We start from the raw sequence: 18,119 nt of genomic DNA, 5'->3' as shown, positions 1-18,119 counted from the left end.
GTGGGGGGGGGGGGGGGGGGTGTGTTTGGTATTAAAGAGCAGAACAAATAAAATGGAATACGAAACTACTAATATTAAAAACGGGTTGTTTCCTCTGATTCAGAAGTCACTCTCTTATCCTGGGTTATGGAGAATTCGTCCCTAACAGTCAACCACTTAATCCAACCCTATTTCAATTTACTAAGCGAAAATCAACTTAGGGTTTTCAATACGTGATTAGGCACCACATACACCAGTTAGCCCTTCGTCCATTAAGCATGAACGTAAGTTAGGCTCAGAGGCAATTAATCGAACACGAAGCGTGCACTGATTAATATTCACGAAATTGGGATAACTGGTGAAGGGAAAACTGCCAGGAAACCACATTACAAACGAAACCTCAAAGAGAGTTGGGCTTCGTCCTCAAAAGGAAACAACACCAGAAAATCTAGCCTTCCATGGATTCAAACAGAAAACGCAAATGAAGCATGAAGCAGAAAAGTAAATGAACAAGAACGTAAATGAACAGAAACGTAAATGAACAGAAGCGTAAATGAAAGTAGAAGAAGAAGCAAGAATGAACTCGTAATTAGAAGCAGAAAACGGAAATTTGCATTAAGAACGAAAACTGTAACAAGGGAACAAAAAAACGTGAAAACCTAAAACCAAAGCTCTGAATAATGAAAATAGCATAGCAGAATAGAATGCCCTGCACGAATCCCAAGGCAACTATTTAAAAAGAGTCACTCAAAGTCACTGGGCCCTATTACAATACTCTGGCCCAAAACGAAATAAACACTGAACAACATAAAATAAAATTGCGAAATTTCCTAATTAGAAATTAACTAAGGTAAGCGCTGCTTTATTTGCCCTCTTCAAGTCCACAACCAAAATCCGGATTAATCCCAATGTTTCATTAATTCCTGAAATTAGATTAAAAACATCAAATTAGCTAAATGAGCCCAAATAATAAAACTGCCTAATTAATTGACAATTAAGACCAATCAATAATTAAAGTGGTGCAAAAAGGGTTTAGAAAATAGAAGAAAATGATGGCACATCAATGGCTTAAGTCGATGTCCGTTGACCTTGAAGCTCTTGTTTGTGGAGTCGCTTTTGATCTCAACTGTACCATATGGAAAAACATTAGTAACAACAAAAGGACCAATCCACTTAGACCTCAACTTACCACTCATGAGTCCAAGCCTAGAATTATACAATAATACTTTTTGCCCAACCACGAAGTCTTTTTTAACTATCATGCTATCATGGAACTTCTTGGTCTTTTCTTTGTAGAACTTGGCGTTCTCGTAGGCTTCTAGGCAGATTTCATCTAACTCACTCAGTTGCAACTTTCTTTCCTCACCAGCTTGATCCATAGAGAAGTTGCAAGTCTTTACTGCCCAGTAAGCTTTGTGCTCAATTTCCACTGGAAGATGACATGCCTTTTCAAAGACAACCCGATAAGGAGACATTCCTATGGGTGCTTTGTAGGCAGTCCGATGTGCCCAGAGAGCATCATCAAGCCTGGTACTCCAATCTTTCCTGCTTGGCTGCACAATCTTCTCTAAAATTCGCTTGATTTCTCGGTTAGAAATTTCTGCCTGTCCATTGGTCTGGGGGTGGTATGGTGTGGATACCCTGTGTACCACCCCGTACTTTTTAAGCAGGGCATGCATTGTCCTGTTGCAAAAATGGGTTCCTTGATCACTAACAATTGCTTTAGGTACTCCAAACCTGCAAAACAGATTAGACCTGACAAAGTCTGCGACAACTTTAGCATCATTAGTTCTAGTGGGCTTAGCTTCCACCCATTTTGAAACATAGTCAACTGCAAGGAGAATGTAAACATAACCAAAAGAGACAGGAAAAGGAACCATGAAATCTATACCCCAGACATCAAACACCTCACAGAATAGCATAGGTTGCTGAGACATTTGTTGTCGCCATGTAAGTGTATTTCCTGCTCTCTGACACTGCTCACAAGTGCTGCAGATCTTCCACGCATCTTTAAAGATGGTGGGCCAATAAAAACCACAATCAAGCACTTTGCGAGCTGTCCTTTGAACACCCAGATGACCTCCCGGTGCGGAAGAATGACAGAACTGCAGGACTGAGTCAGTCTCATGATCTGGAATGCACCGTCTAATGACCTGATCACTGCAATATTTCCACAAGTAGGGGTCATCCCAAATAAAATGCTTAGCATCACTTTTAATTTTATCTTTTTGGGCCTTAGATGCTAAGGGAGGAAAAACAGAGGCAACTAAATAATTGACAATGTTAGCAAACCAGGGAGTAGAAAAGAGAGTCAGAAATACTATACAATATATACAAATGATCATCCGGGAAATCATCCCGAATAGGTGAATCTGCATCAGAGACACGTTCGATTCGACTCAAATGATCAGCAACTAGATTTTGTGCTCCGCTCCTATCACGGATCTCCAAGTCAAACTCTTGGAGCCAGAGCATCCATCGGATCAATCTAGGCTTAGAATCAGCCTTCTTCAACAAGTACTTTAGAGCTGCATGGTCAGTATAAACAATAATGCGAGTACCAAGCAAATAAGATCGAAATTTTTCAAGAGCAAAAACTATGGCTAGAAGCTCTTTCTCAGTAGTAGTATAATTTGCTTGGGCAGCATCTAAAGTCCTAGAAGCATAATATATCACCCTGGGCAATTTATCAATTTTCTGAGCAAGGACAGCCCCCAATGCATAATTTGATGCATCACACATAAGCTCAAAAGGGGTTGTCCAATCGGGTGCCTGGATGATGGGGGTGGTAGTCAACGCTCTTTTGAGGCAATCAAAAGCCTCTTTGCATCTGTCATTAAAATCAAACTCAACCTCCTTTTGCAACAAGTTGGACAGTGGAAGGGCTACTTTGCTAAAATCCCTTATAAAGCGCCTGTAGAATCCTGCATGACCAAGAAAAGATCGCACCTCTCGCGCACAAGAGGGGTAAGGCAATTGTGAAATAACAGAAATTTTTGCAGGATCTACTTCAATACCCTTATTGGAAATAATGTGGCCTAAAACTATACCTTCCTCAACCATAAAATGACATTTTTCAAAATTTAGAACAAGGTTAGTTTCAATGCATCTATTCATAACTTTTTCCAAACTATTCAAACAACCATCAAAAGAGGATCCATATACAGTGAAATCATCCATAAACACCTCTATGCAATTTTCTAAAAAATCACTGAAAATACTAATCATGCACCGCTGGAAGGTACCAGGGGCATTGCACAGGCCGAAAGGCATCCTCCTGTAGGCAAAAGTGCCAAAGGGGCAGGTGAATGTGGTCTTTTCCTGATCCTCAGGAGCAATAGTAATTTGCATATAACCAGAAAAACCATCAAGGAAACAGTAGTGGGATTTACCTGCCAGGCGTTCAAGCATCTGGTCAATGAATGGCAGGGGAAAATGGTCCTTTTTGGTAACCTGGTTCAGCCTCCTATAGTCAATGCAGACTCTCCAACTGTTCTGCACCCGAGTAGGAATCAGCTCCTCCTTCTCATTTCTGATCACTGTGAGGCCAGTCTTTTTCGGGACTACCTGGACGGGACTCACCCATTGGCTATCGGAGATAGGATAAATGATTCCAGCTTGCAAAAGCTTGGTTATCTCCTTCTTCACTACATCAAGAATCACCGGGTTGAGTCTTCTCTGTGGCTGTCTTACTGGTTTAGCTCCATCCTCTAAATTTATTCGATGCATACATGTGGATGGGCTAATACCAGGAATGTCCGCCAGGGTCCAGCCTATAGCCTTCTTATGCTTCTTGAGAACTGACAACAACTTCTCCTCTTGCTCATCAGCAAGGGAGGCAGATATAATAACTGGAAAACTCTTGCTATCATCCAAGTAAGCGTATTTTAAATTTGATGGCAGAGGCTTCAATTCTGGTGTGGTTGGCTGGACAGTGGTAGAAGGACATGGTTTCTCAGCCTTTACCTCATAAAGAAAGTCAGAGGTATGTGTACTTCCTGAAACATGGTTAGTCCTATCTGACTCTATAAAATCAATCTCGAGAGGTAAAACACCACCACCAGACATGCAATCAATATCACTCTCAGCATCAAATTCAGACATATGATCAAGTACAATTTCAGACTCAATGCATGAAGAGTGAGAAGCATGCAGATTAGAATAAAGATCAGTCATGTATTCATCAACAACATGGTCAATTATTTCAGCACGAAATACAGAAAGATCTTCAGATGGGTATTTCATAGCATCCAGAATATTAAAGTGAATAGTTATATCACCAAATTCCATGGATAGTGTGCCTGCATATACATCTATCTTAGTTCTAGCAGTTTTCATAAACGGTCTGCCTAGAATGATGGGAGCTGATCCTTGAGAAAATCCATCTTCCATATTCAAGATATAAAAATCAACAGGGAAAATCAGTTCACCAACTCTAATTAAGACATCTTCTATGAAACCAACAGGGTAGGCAACTCTTCTATTAGCTAAATGAATTACCACATCAGTTGACGACAAGGGACCTAGAGATAGAGAATTAAAAATCGACAGAGGCATAACACTAACAGAGGCTCCTGAATCTAGCATGGCATTGTCAAACTTACTATTCCCTATAGTACAAGGTATGCTGAATGTACCTGGATCTTTGCATTTTTCAGGAATTTGAGGAACAGATTTACCAATCAATGCAGAGACATTTCTACCCATGCTAATTCGTTCACTTCCTTTAAGCTTCCGCTTATTAGTGCACAGCTCCTTCAAGAATTTGGCATATATTGGAATTTGCTTTATTGCATCCAATAGAGGTATGTTTACCTCTACTTTTCTAAACGTTTCCAAGATCTCTTTCTTTGCCTCTTCCATTTTTTTGTTGGAAACTGCTCTTGGAGGGAATGGAAGAGGGGGAATGTGCTGCTTCTGCAAATCAGAATTACCTGTGGAAGAAGATTCACCTGCACATAAATTGTTAGGTAAATTTTTGGCATCACCTTTTTCTGGAGTAGAGTGAAGTTTGGCAGGTTCATTTGCAGATGAGGAAGGTGCTACGGGTTGAGGTCCTTGACACTACTTTCCCGACCTCAATGAAATGGCACTGACATTTTTGGGATTTTGGACAGCTTGAGAAGGCAGCTTGTCAGAATTCTGGGACTGTTGTTGATTCAATTGGGTAGCCAATTGTCCCATCTGATTGGTTAAGCTCTGAATGGAGGCTCTGGTCTCTTGCTGAAACTGCATGTTCTGCATAGTCATTTGCCTCACAAGTTCTTCGAGGGAAGGTTGTGGAGGGGCCTCAACTGTTGGCTGTTTCTGGGGTTGTTGCTGTTGTTGGATTGGTGGAGGAATGTATGGTCTGCTTGGGCCAGCAGCATTTTGGAAGGAAGGAGCAGGCTGCTGTTGTTGTTGCTGAGGGCTGGACCATCTGAGGTTAGGGTGATTCCTCCATCCAGGGTTGTATCTATTGCTGGAGAGGTCATAATTGCTTTGTTGTGGTTGATTTTGCTGCTGAAGTTGAGGAGGTCTATTGTAAATATTTGCAGCATAAGCTTCAGGCTGCTCAATTGCTCCAGGTTGCTGCATGGAAGGGCAAAGGTCTGTATGGTGGTCAGCAGAGGAGCACAAACCACAAACCCTTGCGATAGGTACAGATTTTTTATTCAAGGTCAGCTGGGTTACCAAGTTAACCAATGCATCCAGTTTTCCTTCAAGCTTCTTAGTTTCAGATGATGCAGATGGGTTTGTAGCTACCTCATGCACTCCTCTAATGACTATGGCATCTGATGGTGGGGGAAACTGGCACATAGACCCTTGCGATAGGTACAGATTTTTTATTCAAGGTCAGCTGGGTTACCAAGTTAACCAATGCATCCAGTTTTCCTTCAAGCTTCTTAGTTTCAGATGATGCAGATGGGTTTGTAGCTACCTCATGCACTCCTCTAATGACTATGGCATCTGATGGTGGGGGAAACTGGCACATAGTTTCTTAAATCTCTCCCAGTACTCATACAGGCTCTCTCCACTGAGTTGTCTAATACCTGAGATATCCTTCCTGATGGCTGTGGTCCTGGAAGCAGGGAAAATTTTTTCTAAGAATACTCTCTTAAGGTCATCCCAGCTCGTGATGGACCTTGGAGCAAGGTAATACAACCAGTCCTTTGCCACTCCCTCTAATGAATGAGGAAAAGCCTTCAGAAATATGTGATCCTCTTGGACATCTGGGGGTTTCATGGTGGAGCAGACAATGTGAAATTCTTTCAAATGTTTGTGCGGGTCTTCACCTGCAAGGCCATGAAACTTTGGAAGCAAATGAATCGGTCCAGTTTTAAGAACACATGGGAATCCTCATTAGGGTATTGGATGCACAAGCTTTCATAGGTGAAATCAGGTGCAGCCATTTCCCTTAGAGTCCTCTCACGAGGTGGAGGTTGTGCCATGTTCTCAGAATGTGCAAAATCAGAATGCTCAGAATCAGAATGCTCAAAATTATAATGCTCAAGATCAGGATGTTCAAAATCACCAATAACAGAATGCACAGATTCACCAGTTATGGAATGCTCAGAATGATCAAAAGGTATAAAATGATGCCTAACTAATCTATGAAATGTCCTATCCATCTCAGGATCAAAGGGTTGTAAGTCAGATGGATTGCCTCTAGTCATACACTACATTCAGCATGCACACAACTAGTTGCCTTGTCATGTAAATAAAGGTGTAGGTTTGAACTACAGCTACCCTCAAATGATATCCAAATGACTTGAAATTTTGTGAGCAACCTTATAAAATGATGAGAAGATAGCACAAAAAATTTCAAACAAAAATTCAAAGTCTAACTATGAAAGCTAAAATTGGTAGGTTAAGAAAAATAAGTGAATAAAACTTGAAAAATAAAAAACTTTTGACAGAATCGCTTTTTTTGGACGATGGAGACCTCAGCGGGCCATAGGCCGGCTGCCACGGCGTAGGAAATTTTTTTCTACCCCAAATGCATATTTAATAATTGCGATTCTAATAACCGGAGCAAAAGTTATGGCCGTTTGAAGTTTTGACAAACACAAAATTTGCTAGTTTTTTGGAACTTTCAAATCTGACCAAACTAAAAGCTCTAGCTATTTTTCTCACAAAATATGGATTAAAAGAAGTTACCACAAAAAAATTCAGCCAAAAATAACAACCCTAGCTACTAAAACAAAAAATCTCAAATAATTCAGCATGGGTGGTCGCTAAAATCCGTCTCTAATTGATTTCTACTACTACTCTGTTTTTGCCGCAAGCACAATCTTCACAGCGAAACACCCAAGACTGAAACAGGGGAAACGCTTAATGGGAAAACTGAAACAGAACACACATTAAGCAAAATACCAGGACACTAAACAACACTAACACACATACTAACACAATACTAACAATTTAAACATAAAACATGAAAGGATTAAACACACAACACTAGCTAGCTATTATGAACCTTTGGACACTGCTCCCCGGCAACGGCGCCAAATTTGATCGAGGCCGTACCCAAATCAAATAAACATGAAAATGCAGTAACTAGGAAGTGATCCTAGGTCGTTTCCCAACGAGCATGGACAAACCAAATGTTCATAATATACTTGCAGTAACAATAACGATTGGGGGGGGGGGGTTGGTTGTTTGGTAATTAAAGAGCAGAACAAGTAAACTGGAATACAAAACTACTAATATTAAAAACGGGTTGTTTCCTCTGATTCAGAAGCCATTCTCTTATCCTGGGTTATGGAGAATTCGTCCCTAACAGTCAACCACTTAATCCAACCCTATTTCAATTTACTAAGCGAAAATCAACTTAGGGTTTTCAATACGTGATTAGGCACCACATACACCAGTTAGCCCTTCGTCCATTAAGCATGAACGCAAGTTAGGCTCAGAGGCAATTAATCGAACACGAAGCGTGCACTGATTAATATTCACGAAATTGGGATAACTGGTGAAGGGAAACTGTCAGGAAACCACATTACAAGCGAAACCTCAAAGAGAGTTGGGCTTCGTCCTCAAAAGGAAACAACACCAGAAAATCTAGCCTTCCATGGATTCAAACAGAAAATGCAAATGAAACATGAAACAGAAACGTAAATGAAAGTAGAAGAAGAAGCACGAATGAACTCGTAATTAGAAGCAGAAAACGGAAATTTGCATTAAGAACGAAAATTGTAACAAGGGAACAGAAAAACGTGAAAACCTAAAACCAAAGCTCTGAATAATGAAAATAGCATTGCAGAATAGAATGCCCTGCACGAATCCCAAGGCAGCTATTTAAAAAGAGTCACTCAAAGTCACTGGGCCCTATTACAATACTCTGGCCCAAAACGAAATAAACACTGAACAACATAAAATAAAATTGCAAAATTTCCTAATTAGAAATTAACTAAGGTAAGCGCTGCTTTATTTGCCCTCTTCGAGTCCATAACCAAAATCCGGATTAAGCCCAATGTTTCATTAATTCCTGAAATTAGATTAAAAACATCAAATTAGCTAAATGAGCCCAAATAATAAAACTGCCTGATTAATTGACAATTAAGACCAATCAGTAATTAAAATGGTGCAAAAAGGGTTTAGAAAATAGAAAAAAATGATGGCACATCACTCTGATTTGGTGGATGTGATAAATGAAATTAGAGGCTAGCTGCACCTCATTATCAAACAAATGTCTTCTCCAAACCATATTCCAGACCCACCCATTCTCTATCCAGGATCCCACCTCTGCCACCCTTAAATCTCTTTGGGAAGAAATAATGAATAGCTCAGGGAATTGGTCCTTTAGAGGAACTCCTTCATCACCCCAATTGTGGTTGAAAAGATGAAATTAGAGGATGGTATTGTGGACCAGCTACACCCCATAACTTAAGTACATGTATGCTGCACCTCTTGGAAGAGGTCTCAGCATTTACCCTTCTTTTGTTGTTTTATTTGCACGGCAAAAATCAAATATATTATGTATAAAATTTAGTACTAGGTGTACTGAAATATTCTACAATAAATCTCTTCATCTCCGCCTTTTTATGTCCTTACCCGACCACCCCCAGAACATGTATTGCAAGCTGTTCAAATTTCTCCAGTCCCCTTGCATGCAGACCATGTGATTGACCACTGGAAGATGGCTAATGGAGTTCTCGTTCATAAGACAACCCGGTCTTGACCTCCACATGCAACTTCTACAAATGGATGGTGTAAACCCTATACCCTACATCAGTCTTTATAACTTTGAAGTCTACCATGATTGCGAAGCAATCTACATCAGTCTGTAAACCCTATACCCTACATCAGCTAGGACCACAATCACATCACCCCTCAAAGCTTTCAGTTGATAGATTGTAATTCCCCAGAAAATTTGGTAATGAAATCATCACTGACCTATGTCCCACTAGCTGCATTTGAAATTAGGACAGTTAAAATTGACACAACAAAGAGGCGCGTGACTGAGAGAAAATGGATGAAAATACCTAAACCGGATAGTTCTGCAGCGTCGATATCATGATCGTGGATGAAAATACCTAAACCAGAAAATTCCCACAAAATTATGCAACTACCAAAATTGTCTTTGACACAGATTATTTTTCCCAAATTCAGCTGATTTGATTTTATAAATGTTTGAAAAATGAAGCTGAATTTCAATTGCACCACTTTCGTCATTGAATTTCGATGTTGTCGTTTGTGCAGTTTTTCTTGATTTTTTCTTATAAGCATTGGTAAAAAAAACCCTTTATGCTGTCTTTCATGAGTTTGACAACCTCCAAATTTGACCATCGTTGACCTTAGGTGTAGAATAGAGGCCAACAAACTAAAAAATGCCAAATCCCTTGAAACAGCCATGCACCATTTTACTTGTTAGCATTGCTAGTCCAACTAACTGCAATTGCTAATGTGTTTTCCACTGCAGCGTTTTGTACAAAAGGTGCAGTTCTGGTGTGTTTTGTACTGCAATTGGTGCTCTATGCTTGTGATGCATGTCAAGTAACCCCTAAGCCACTAACGTTTGACATAGAAGGTGCAACATGGATCGAAGTTGGATGAACGCATCACGTATAACTGAAGAGTACGAGAATGGTGTTGAAGAGTTTTTGCAGTTTGCTCAAAGTAAAGCGCAACCTATGTGGGGAAAATTTTTTTGTCCATGTGTGAAGTGTGGAAATGGGAGGCGCCAAACAATTGATGACATAAGAACTCATCTTATTTGTGAGGGAATAATTCGTAGCTACACAAAGTGGATATGGCATGGGGAATCCCTCGATACAGCTGACATGTCACAGCCTGACGATGTTACTACAGACAGCGGAAATCCTATAGAAGAAATGATTCGCGATCTTGGGCAAGAGGGGTTTGAAGAGGCACATGCAGCGTTGTATGACAACATAGAAGTTGATTCAAAAATGCCTTTGTATTCCACCTGCATATCTTTCACAAAATTGTCAGCTGTGTTAGCTCTGGTTAACTTGAAGGCTCGATTTGGGTGGAGTGACAAGAGTTTTAGTGAGTTGCTGATGTTGTTGAAAAACATGCTTCCTGCTGATAACGTCTTGCCAAAGAATCACTACCAAGCAAAGAAGATTTTATGTCCAGTTGGGATGCAGTACGAAAAAATTCATGCATGTTGTAATGACTGCATTTTGTACAGAGATGAATTTGCTGAACTAGATTACTGCCCTGTGTGCGGGGTTTCAAGGTACAGACCGACCAACGGAGATTCTACTGTACTAGTCTCAGACGCCGACCGCCGTCCAGCAAAGGTGTGTTGGTATCTCCCAATAATATCAAGGTTTAAGCGGTTGTTTGCTAATGGGGAAGATGCAAAAAACCTTATATGGCATGCAAATACCAGAAAATCAGATGGATTGATGCGACATCCTGCAGATAGCCCGCAATGGAAGGCAATTGATCGTCTGTATCCTGAATTTGGGGCCGAGCCTAGAAATTTAAGGCTTGGTCTTGCAACGGACGGAATGAACTCATTTGGAACCTTAACTACTAACCATAGCTCGTGGCCCGTTTTGCTGTTCATTTATAATCTCCCTCCGTGGTTGTGCATGAAGCGAAAGTATGTTATGCTGAGTATGATGATAGCTGGTCCAAGACAACCAGGTAATGATATTGACGTATATCTAAGACCGTTAATTGACGATTTGCAGAAATTGTGGGATGAAGGGGTTGATGTATGGGACGCAAATTTGTAGCATGCTTTCAAGTTGCGTGCAATGGTTTTTTGTACCATCAATGACTTTCCAGCCTACGGAAATTTAAGTGGATATAGTGTCAAAGGACATCACGCATGTCTTATATGTGAGCAGAATACAAGTTTCCGCCAACTTAAACATGGAAAGAAGACTGTGTATACTAGGCATCGAAGATTTCTCAAACAGTATCATTCGTATCGACGATTGAAGAAGGCATTCGATGGAAGTCAAGAACATGAAACCATGCCAAATCCATTAACTGGCGATGAAGTATATCAGCGGGTCAAGGATGTCGTAAATATGTTCGGCAAGTCCCAAAAAAAACCATCATCCACTTCAAACATGTGGAAAAAGAAGTCTATTTTCTTTGATCTTCCGTACTGGTCCGATCATCATGTTAGGCATTGTATAGACGTCATGCATGTCGAGAAAAATGTTTGTGATTCTTTAATTGGGACCCTCCTAAACATTAAAGGCAAGACAAAGGATGGTTTCAAGTGTCGTCAAGACTTGGTTGACATGGGTATACGTCAGGTGTTGCATCCTATCTCAAAAGGTACCAGGACATATCTGCCCCCAGCCTGTTACACAATGTCAACAGCTAAAATGAGAAGTTTTTGTGAATGCTTGCGTAATATCAAAGTCCCACAAGGCTACTCTTTAAACATCAAGAGTCTTGTGTCTGTGAATGAGCTTAAGTTGGTTGGCTTGAAATCGCATGATTGTCATGTGTTAATGCAACAACTTTTGCCTGTTGCAATCCGCGAAACATTGCCTGAGAAGGTCCGTGTTGCAATCAGTCGCTTGTGTTTCATTTTTAATGCTATATGTGCGAAGGTCATTGACCCTAAACAGTTGGATGCTTTGGAAGATGAGGTCGTCGTTGTCCTTTGTCAAATGGAGATGTTTTTCCCTCCTTCATTTTTTGACATTATGGTACACTTAGTTGTTCATCTGGTAAGGGAAATAAGGTGTTGTGGTCCTACATATTTTAGATGGATGTATCCAGTTGAGCGGTACATGAAGGTCTTAAAGGGTTATACGAAGAATCAACATCAACCAGAGGCCTCAATAGTGGAAAGATACGTTGCTGAAGAATGCATTGAGTTTGCCTCACAGGACATTGACTCATTGAAACCTGTCGGTGTTCCTGCATCCCGGCATGACCAGCCAATAGCCGGCAAGGGTACTCGTGGATACAATGTTGTGACAATGACTAGACATGACGTGTCACAAGCGCATTTGTATATATTAAACAACACAACAGAGGTGTTTCCGTACATAGAGGCTCACAAAAAACATGTTAGAGATAGTCACCCCAAAATGAACATGATGAGGGTATTGCAAGAGCACAACAAAACTTTCATAAATTGGTTTAGACAAACAATACTTGCTGATAAAAGTGTTTCCAGACGACTGACATTGTTAGCCATTGGCCCAAATCTGAATGTCCCTACATGGAAGGGGTATGACATTAACAATTATTCATTCTACACAAAGTCCCAAGATGATAAAAGTTCGGTACAAAACAGTGGGGTCTGTGTTGATGCTGATTCGGAGCACTTTTCCAGTACATCGGATAACAACCCCATTCGAGCATCCATGTCTTACTTTGGTGTCATTCAAGAAATTTGGGAGGTTGATTATACATCATTTAGAGTGCCTGTTTTTAAGTGCCAGTGGGTGAACAAGACAACGGGTGTGTTTCAACATCCATTGGGATTTACTTTGGTAGACCTTAGTAAGGTGGCATATATGGAGGAACCTTTCATTATGGCAGCACAAGCCAGACAAGTTTTCTATGTACAAGATCCATGTAATTCAAGTTTGTGTGTGGCTCTGCAAGGAAGACCAAGTGGAATGAATTACCATAATGATGAGTCAACCCTTGACATTGGTCAAATGTCTGGTTTTTCAAAACAATTGCCTTCAATGAATGAAGCTGATGAAGTGGATGATGGACATGCAAATCGTGTAGATCATGATGAAGGTCTATGGGAAAACATCCCTACAGGCTGAGTGCGAAAGTAATGCTTTGTTTAATGTGTAAATATAATGATTATGTTAGTATTACGCCTTTGCTTTTGTTAATGTCTAAATGTAATCGTTAATATTAATTGTGTATTTTATTTACAGGATCATGGCCACAGATCCGACGTCTCCTCTGCAGTCCAATGGTCAATCAGAGGCGACTTCCAAGAGGAGTAGAACAACGACACGGCTGAGAACATTGACATTAAGAACCGTGGATCAGCCCAGACCGGCAGTTTACGGCTGAGAACATTGACATTAAGAACCGTGGATCAGCCCAGACCGGCAGTTTATGTGGATCCCGCTACCGGGAGAGCATCCGGACCGATGCGTGAAAAGTTCCACAGCTACCTAGGCGTAGTGGCGCGAGAAAAGGTTCCCATTATCCACAATAATTGGAAAGACATACCTGAAACGCTAAAGGAGATTGTGTGGAATGACATTCTAGTAAGTCCTTCATACCAATTAGAATATTTGAATTAAGAATCAATTTTTCTATTAAAAACATAATTGACTATAACAAATAGTTGTCCTTTATAATCTCTACATGTGTTTGATGCCCTTTATTTTAAATGACTTGTCCTTTATTTGAATAGTTAATCACTATCCTAGACTCCTATATTTGTAAAGAACAACACAAGGGCAGTTTTTATTTTAAACATGAATATTAGTTAGTTAGATGAGGTTGAGAACAAATATTGGCAGATCAAAGTTAGAGACCAGAACCAATCATGTGTATAATAACTTCACAAATTTAAATTGATAACTTAAACAAATGAAAATTGGCATGGGTTTTGTGTTAGGGAGTAGGGGTAGTATTTTTATCCTTAAATACTTAATAGCGTAATGCATATTATTTTTTATGCTAATGTAACCATAAGTTTGATTTTTATGTTATAGTATTTTTATGGAATAAATTGATTTGTATCACTGTAAACATCCCAAATTTCCTAAAGCTATGAAAATAGCTGCCTACCCACTTGCACCGCCAAATAAAGCATTGCTTTCCAATCCACATAATCCAGTGGCCCTCCAAATATTATGATTAATAGGGACTTCTTTTCTTTTCTTTTTTTTACAGAGACTTAGAACTATACAAACTCAGTTAATACTTAATAGCATTTTTATCACACAGTTTTTTTTTTGGAAGGCTGAAAATATATATATTATTAATAAGAGAACCAGTACCAGTGGTACCAGAAAAAGAGATTATCACACAGTTAATACTTAATCTTGTGTAAGTATAATGTTTTTATATTAACAAACTATTTTGTGTTTGAAAAATTTACAATAAAATCAAATGTTTTAAAACATGCTTTAAATAATAATATTTTTAATATGTTTTCAAAAGAAAGTCCAAATTAAGGTTAATAACGTTAAGCACATCTGAGAACAAAACCTGAAGCTGTGCAAAGAAAATTACTCTAGTATTCACCCTTATCATATATGAAGGTACTGAAAATGAGTTATTAAATAATTTATTATTATGCATTTTTGTATCAATATTTATTATCATCCTTATCATTATATGAAGCTAGTATTAAAATCTTTGTCTTTATCCTTGAACCAGGACCAAACTAGATATAGCATGATCCATGACTTTATAGGGATCGAAAGGACTTCCTTGGAAAATCAGATTGTTCCTATGGTGCCAAAGAGAACTAGTCAAGGCGATCCACCATCCACCCCTTATGTCCTGATTTACAGGATCCCCAAAGCCTTCACAAAATTGAGTAAAGTGGCACTTTGGGTGACTTGGAAGGGGAGCTACTACCCGGATCCATCTCTAGGATTCCCACCATAAACCTTTTGTCAAATTACAGTTGAAGAATAGGTGACCCACATCCTCTTGTGCATTACCACACAAAGGGCAGTTTTGGTCCTGGATATTAATGTTTCTTCTTAGGAGATTGTCTTTGGTGGGGAGTCTATTTTTAAGGAGTCTCCAACAGAAAACTGATGCCCGAGGGGGAATTTTCAACTTCCAGATTTTCTTATATATGTTCCCATATCAGTTTGCTGTACTGGGAATAGTGTAGAAATTGTAAGCTGATTTAGTAGTGTAATGACCATGGGGTTCAGCTAACCACACCATACAGTCTTTACCCATGCTTGAGATGAAGGAGCTTTGTTGTCTACTAATCTGAAAAAGTTGATTATACTTCTGCTCAAGAGTGTAATTTGCCCCTAGCCACCTATCTGTCCAAAATTTGATTCTTTCCCCACTCCCAACCTTCCAAGTCATATGCTGATTGAAAATATTAGGATCCGACTGATGGTAAATCTTTCTAATATCCCTCCACCAATGGGAATCACCCCTCTTGTTAGAATGAAGCTGGAATTCTGACCAATCCCCATATTTACAATTTAGGACTCTAACCCAAAGCTGTTGCTGACCAGATGCAAAGGCCCAAATCCATCTACCTCTGAATTTTTTAACAGAGATGATTCAAGTAGTACGAATAAGAATAATAGGAGAGACGGGTGGGGAACATTATTGATTACTACAACGTGCTCCTTCATTAGAACTAAACTCTTAAGTCTTAACCAACAAGTTTTATTAATGAGATAGTGAGCAAGAGGCTTTGTATGCTTAAAACATGATAGCCATAATTGGTTATACATAATATTACTTTACACAGTGCAAATTGTTTTCCCTTTTCCACACTAGTAGGAGAGATATATTCCACAGTTATCTTCATAGGGTGCACAAGTTTATCAGTCTTATTTACAGTTTTCAGCCCTGGATTTACTGTTCCAATAGTACTTAAATCTTGCAGTTGCTGGGGTGGGGTAGAACAATGTCATACCCTAATTTCGTCCGAGGACCTTTGCTTGATGACATGCGACCTTTCTTTGGTCCTTGTGAGGTGCTTGGCACCCATCATTAGGCAATTTGTGAAATTCCAGGACATGCCGGAAAACCAAAAAAATATTGATGCACAATCCATAAGTTTCCGTGACACACCGGAAATCAAATGGAAGCATCGTTGCTTAATTAAGTGAGGTTCCGTAACATTCCGTAAGTCAAAAAAGGGATGATTATGTAATCCGCAAGGTTCCGTAACATTACGAAAAGAAAACAAGTATCGTTACGAAATTCGTAAGTTTCTGTAACTTTACGAAAAAAGAATCACCAAAAAAAAGCAGAGGGGGGTGTACTTAGTAAAAATGGGGGTGCAAATAGCACCCAGGCCCACTTGGGCCCTCTAGAATATTCCTCCAGAAGGCTGTTGCTTCTGGAGGAAGCAACCTGGCTCGCCTGGGCGAGCTGAGCTCGCCTGGGTTCTATCCCTTTCCTAGTATTATGACCAGCCCCTAAGGTGCTTCAGATTTGAGGACTTCCAGCTAGTGCCGACTGTGAAAGAGTTTGAAGAAATCCTGGGATGCCCACTGGGAGGAAGGAAGCCATATCTTTTCTCTGGGTTCTATCCATCCACGACAAGAGTTGCCAAGGTAGTGAAAATCTCAGCACAAGAGTTGGACCGTGTAAAGCAAAACAGAAATGGGGTAGTCGGAGTACCAAGGAAGTGTTTGGAGGAAAGGGCAAAGGCCTTGGCAAATCAAGGCGAATGGGCTTTCTTTTATTGACATCTTGGCGCTTTTGATCTTTGGAGTTGTCCTCTTTCCGAATATGGAAGGGTTAGTGGACCTAGCAGCGATTGACGCTTTCCTCGCCTTTCATCATGGCAAGGAAAGCCCGGTCGTCGCCTTTTTGGCCATGTATGACACGTTCGACCGGGGATGTGAAAAGAGCAGCGCAAGAATTGTTTGTTGTGCACTGGCTCTCTATGTGTGGCTGGTTTCACACATTTTTTCTCCAAGAAGGTAGGCCCGTCTATCTACTACAAGGTCACCGCTCGTGCGTCGTAAAAGGAAAGGCGAATTGGGACCAACTCTTGGCTAGCATGGAGGGGCGTCTGTTAATTGGTTCCCTCGCTAGAAGGAAGGAAGAATCAGGACTCTATCTTCATGCGAAGGATGTCCAAATGTTCCCTTGATGGGAACAAGGGGTTGTATTAATTATAATCCCGTCCTCGCCATAAGACAGCTTGGCTACCCCATGAGAGGAGTGCCATCAGACGAAAGCATCACGCCTTTCATCACACGGGGTTTCAGTGACCACAATGCGAGGGTACTCCAAGGAGTTCGCAAGGCATGGGATGCGGCGTGAAGAAAGGACAGATAGCTTAGGGGAAGCAGTAATGGGATCATCGGCGGCTATCATAAGTGGCTGAGAGTCCAGACACAAGGATTGGATTGGCTCCCAAATCTAAAGACTGTGAGAGACAGTGAGGTTAAAGCTTCGGAAGAAAGTGATGAGGTACAAGCCCTAAAGGCAGAGCTTGAAAGAGCCCGGGTAGTCGAAGAGGGGTAGTCGAAGAGAAGTTCAAGTCCATAGCCATCAAAGTCTGAAAAGAGTATGAGGAACTAAGGGACGTCAATATGGCCACCGATGAAGCCTTGGAATGAGAAACCAAGAAGGCCCGAAAGGAAGAACACGACCAAAACAAGTTTTGAGGGCCTTTATAGGGCAGCAATAGTGAGCTCAAGCTCCGAAGAGGTGAAAGGAATCATCACGGGTCAAAGGCATGATCTGGAAGGACGAGCTAAAGGCTTGCCTTAGGTCGAAAAGAAATTTGTCCCAACAGTTAAAGTGAGATTGAAGGGAATATGTGGGCCATCATCGATGAGTGCAAAGAGAAGCTAAATCTAGCGGCGACTCACGAGCAAAGGCTAGAGGATGAGTATGCCAAGATATCAGCAGAAAGGGAAGCAAGGGAAAGGGTAATTGATTCATTGCACCAAGAGGCAACAATGTGGGTAGACCAATTTGCTCTTACTTTGAACAGGAGTCAAGAACTTCCCTGATTGCTAGCCAAGGCCAAAGCAATGGCGGACACCTACTCCGCC

At 40.5% G+C, this 18,119-nt stretch overlaps 2 protein-coding genes and 1 non-coding gene across 3 annotated transcripts; all 3 read left to right on the top strand.

Moving 5' to 3' along the window:
• Positions 1-5,926: 5,926 nt before the first annotated feature.
• Positions 5,927-6,033, top strand: LOC113000829 (small nucleolar RNA R71). The gene has a single exon (XR_003266150.1). It is a non-coding gene; the product is annotated as a small nucleolar RNA R71 (small nucleolar RNA).
• Positions 6,034-9,998: 3,965 nt separating this feature from the next.
• On the top strand, positions 9,999-11,174 carry LOC100797460 (uncharacterized). The gene has a single exon (XM_014772469.1). The coding sequence runs from the start codon at positions 9,999-10,001 to the stop codon at positions 11,172-11,174; it is 1,176 nt and encodes a 391-aa protein (XP_014627955.1).
• Positions 11,175-11,195: 21 nt separating this feature from the next.
• On the top strand, positions 11,196-13,193 carry LOC106794130 (uncharacterized). Its single transcript, XM_014772468.1, has one exon. The coding sequence runs from the start codon at positions 11,196-11,198 to the stop codon at positions 13,191-13,193; it is 1,998 nt and encodes a 665-aa protein (XP_014627954.1).
• Positions 13,194-18,119: the final 4,926 nt, after the last annotated feature.

This window comes from Glycine max, chromosome 20 (assembly GCF_000004515.6).
Source record: "Glycine max cultivar Williams 82 chromosome 20, Glycine_max_v4.0, whole genome shotgun sequence".
In the NCBI taxonomy this organism is placed as follows: domain Eukaryota; kingdom Viridiplantae; phylum Streptophyta; class Magnoliopsida; order Fabales; family Fabaceae; genus Glycine; species Glycine max.
Note: the sequence above shows the minus strand (reverse complement) of the source record. Positions and strands in the feature narration are given on the sequence as shown.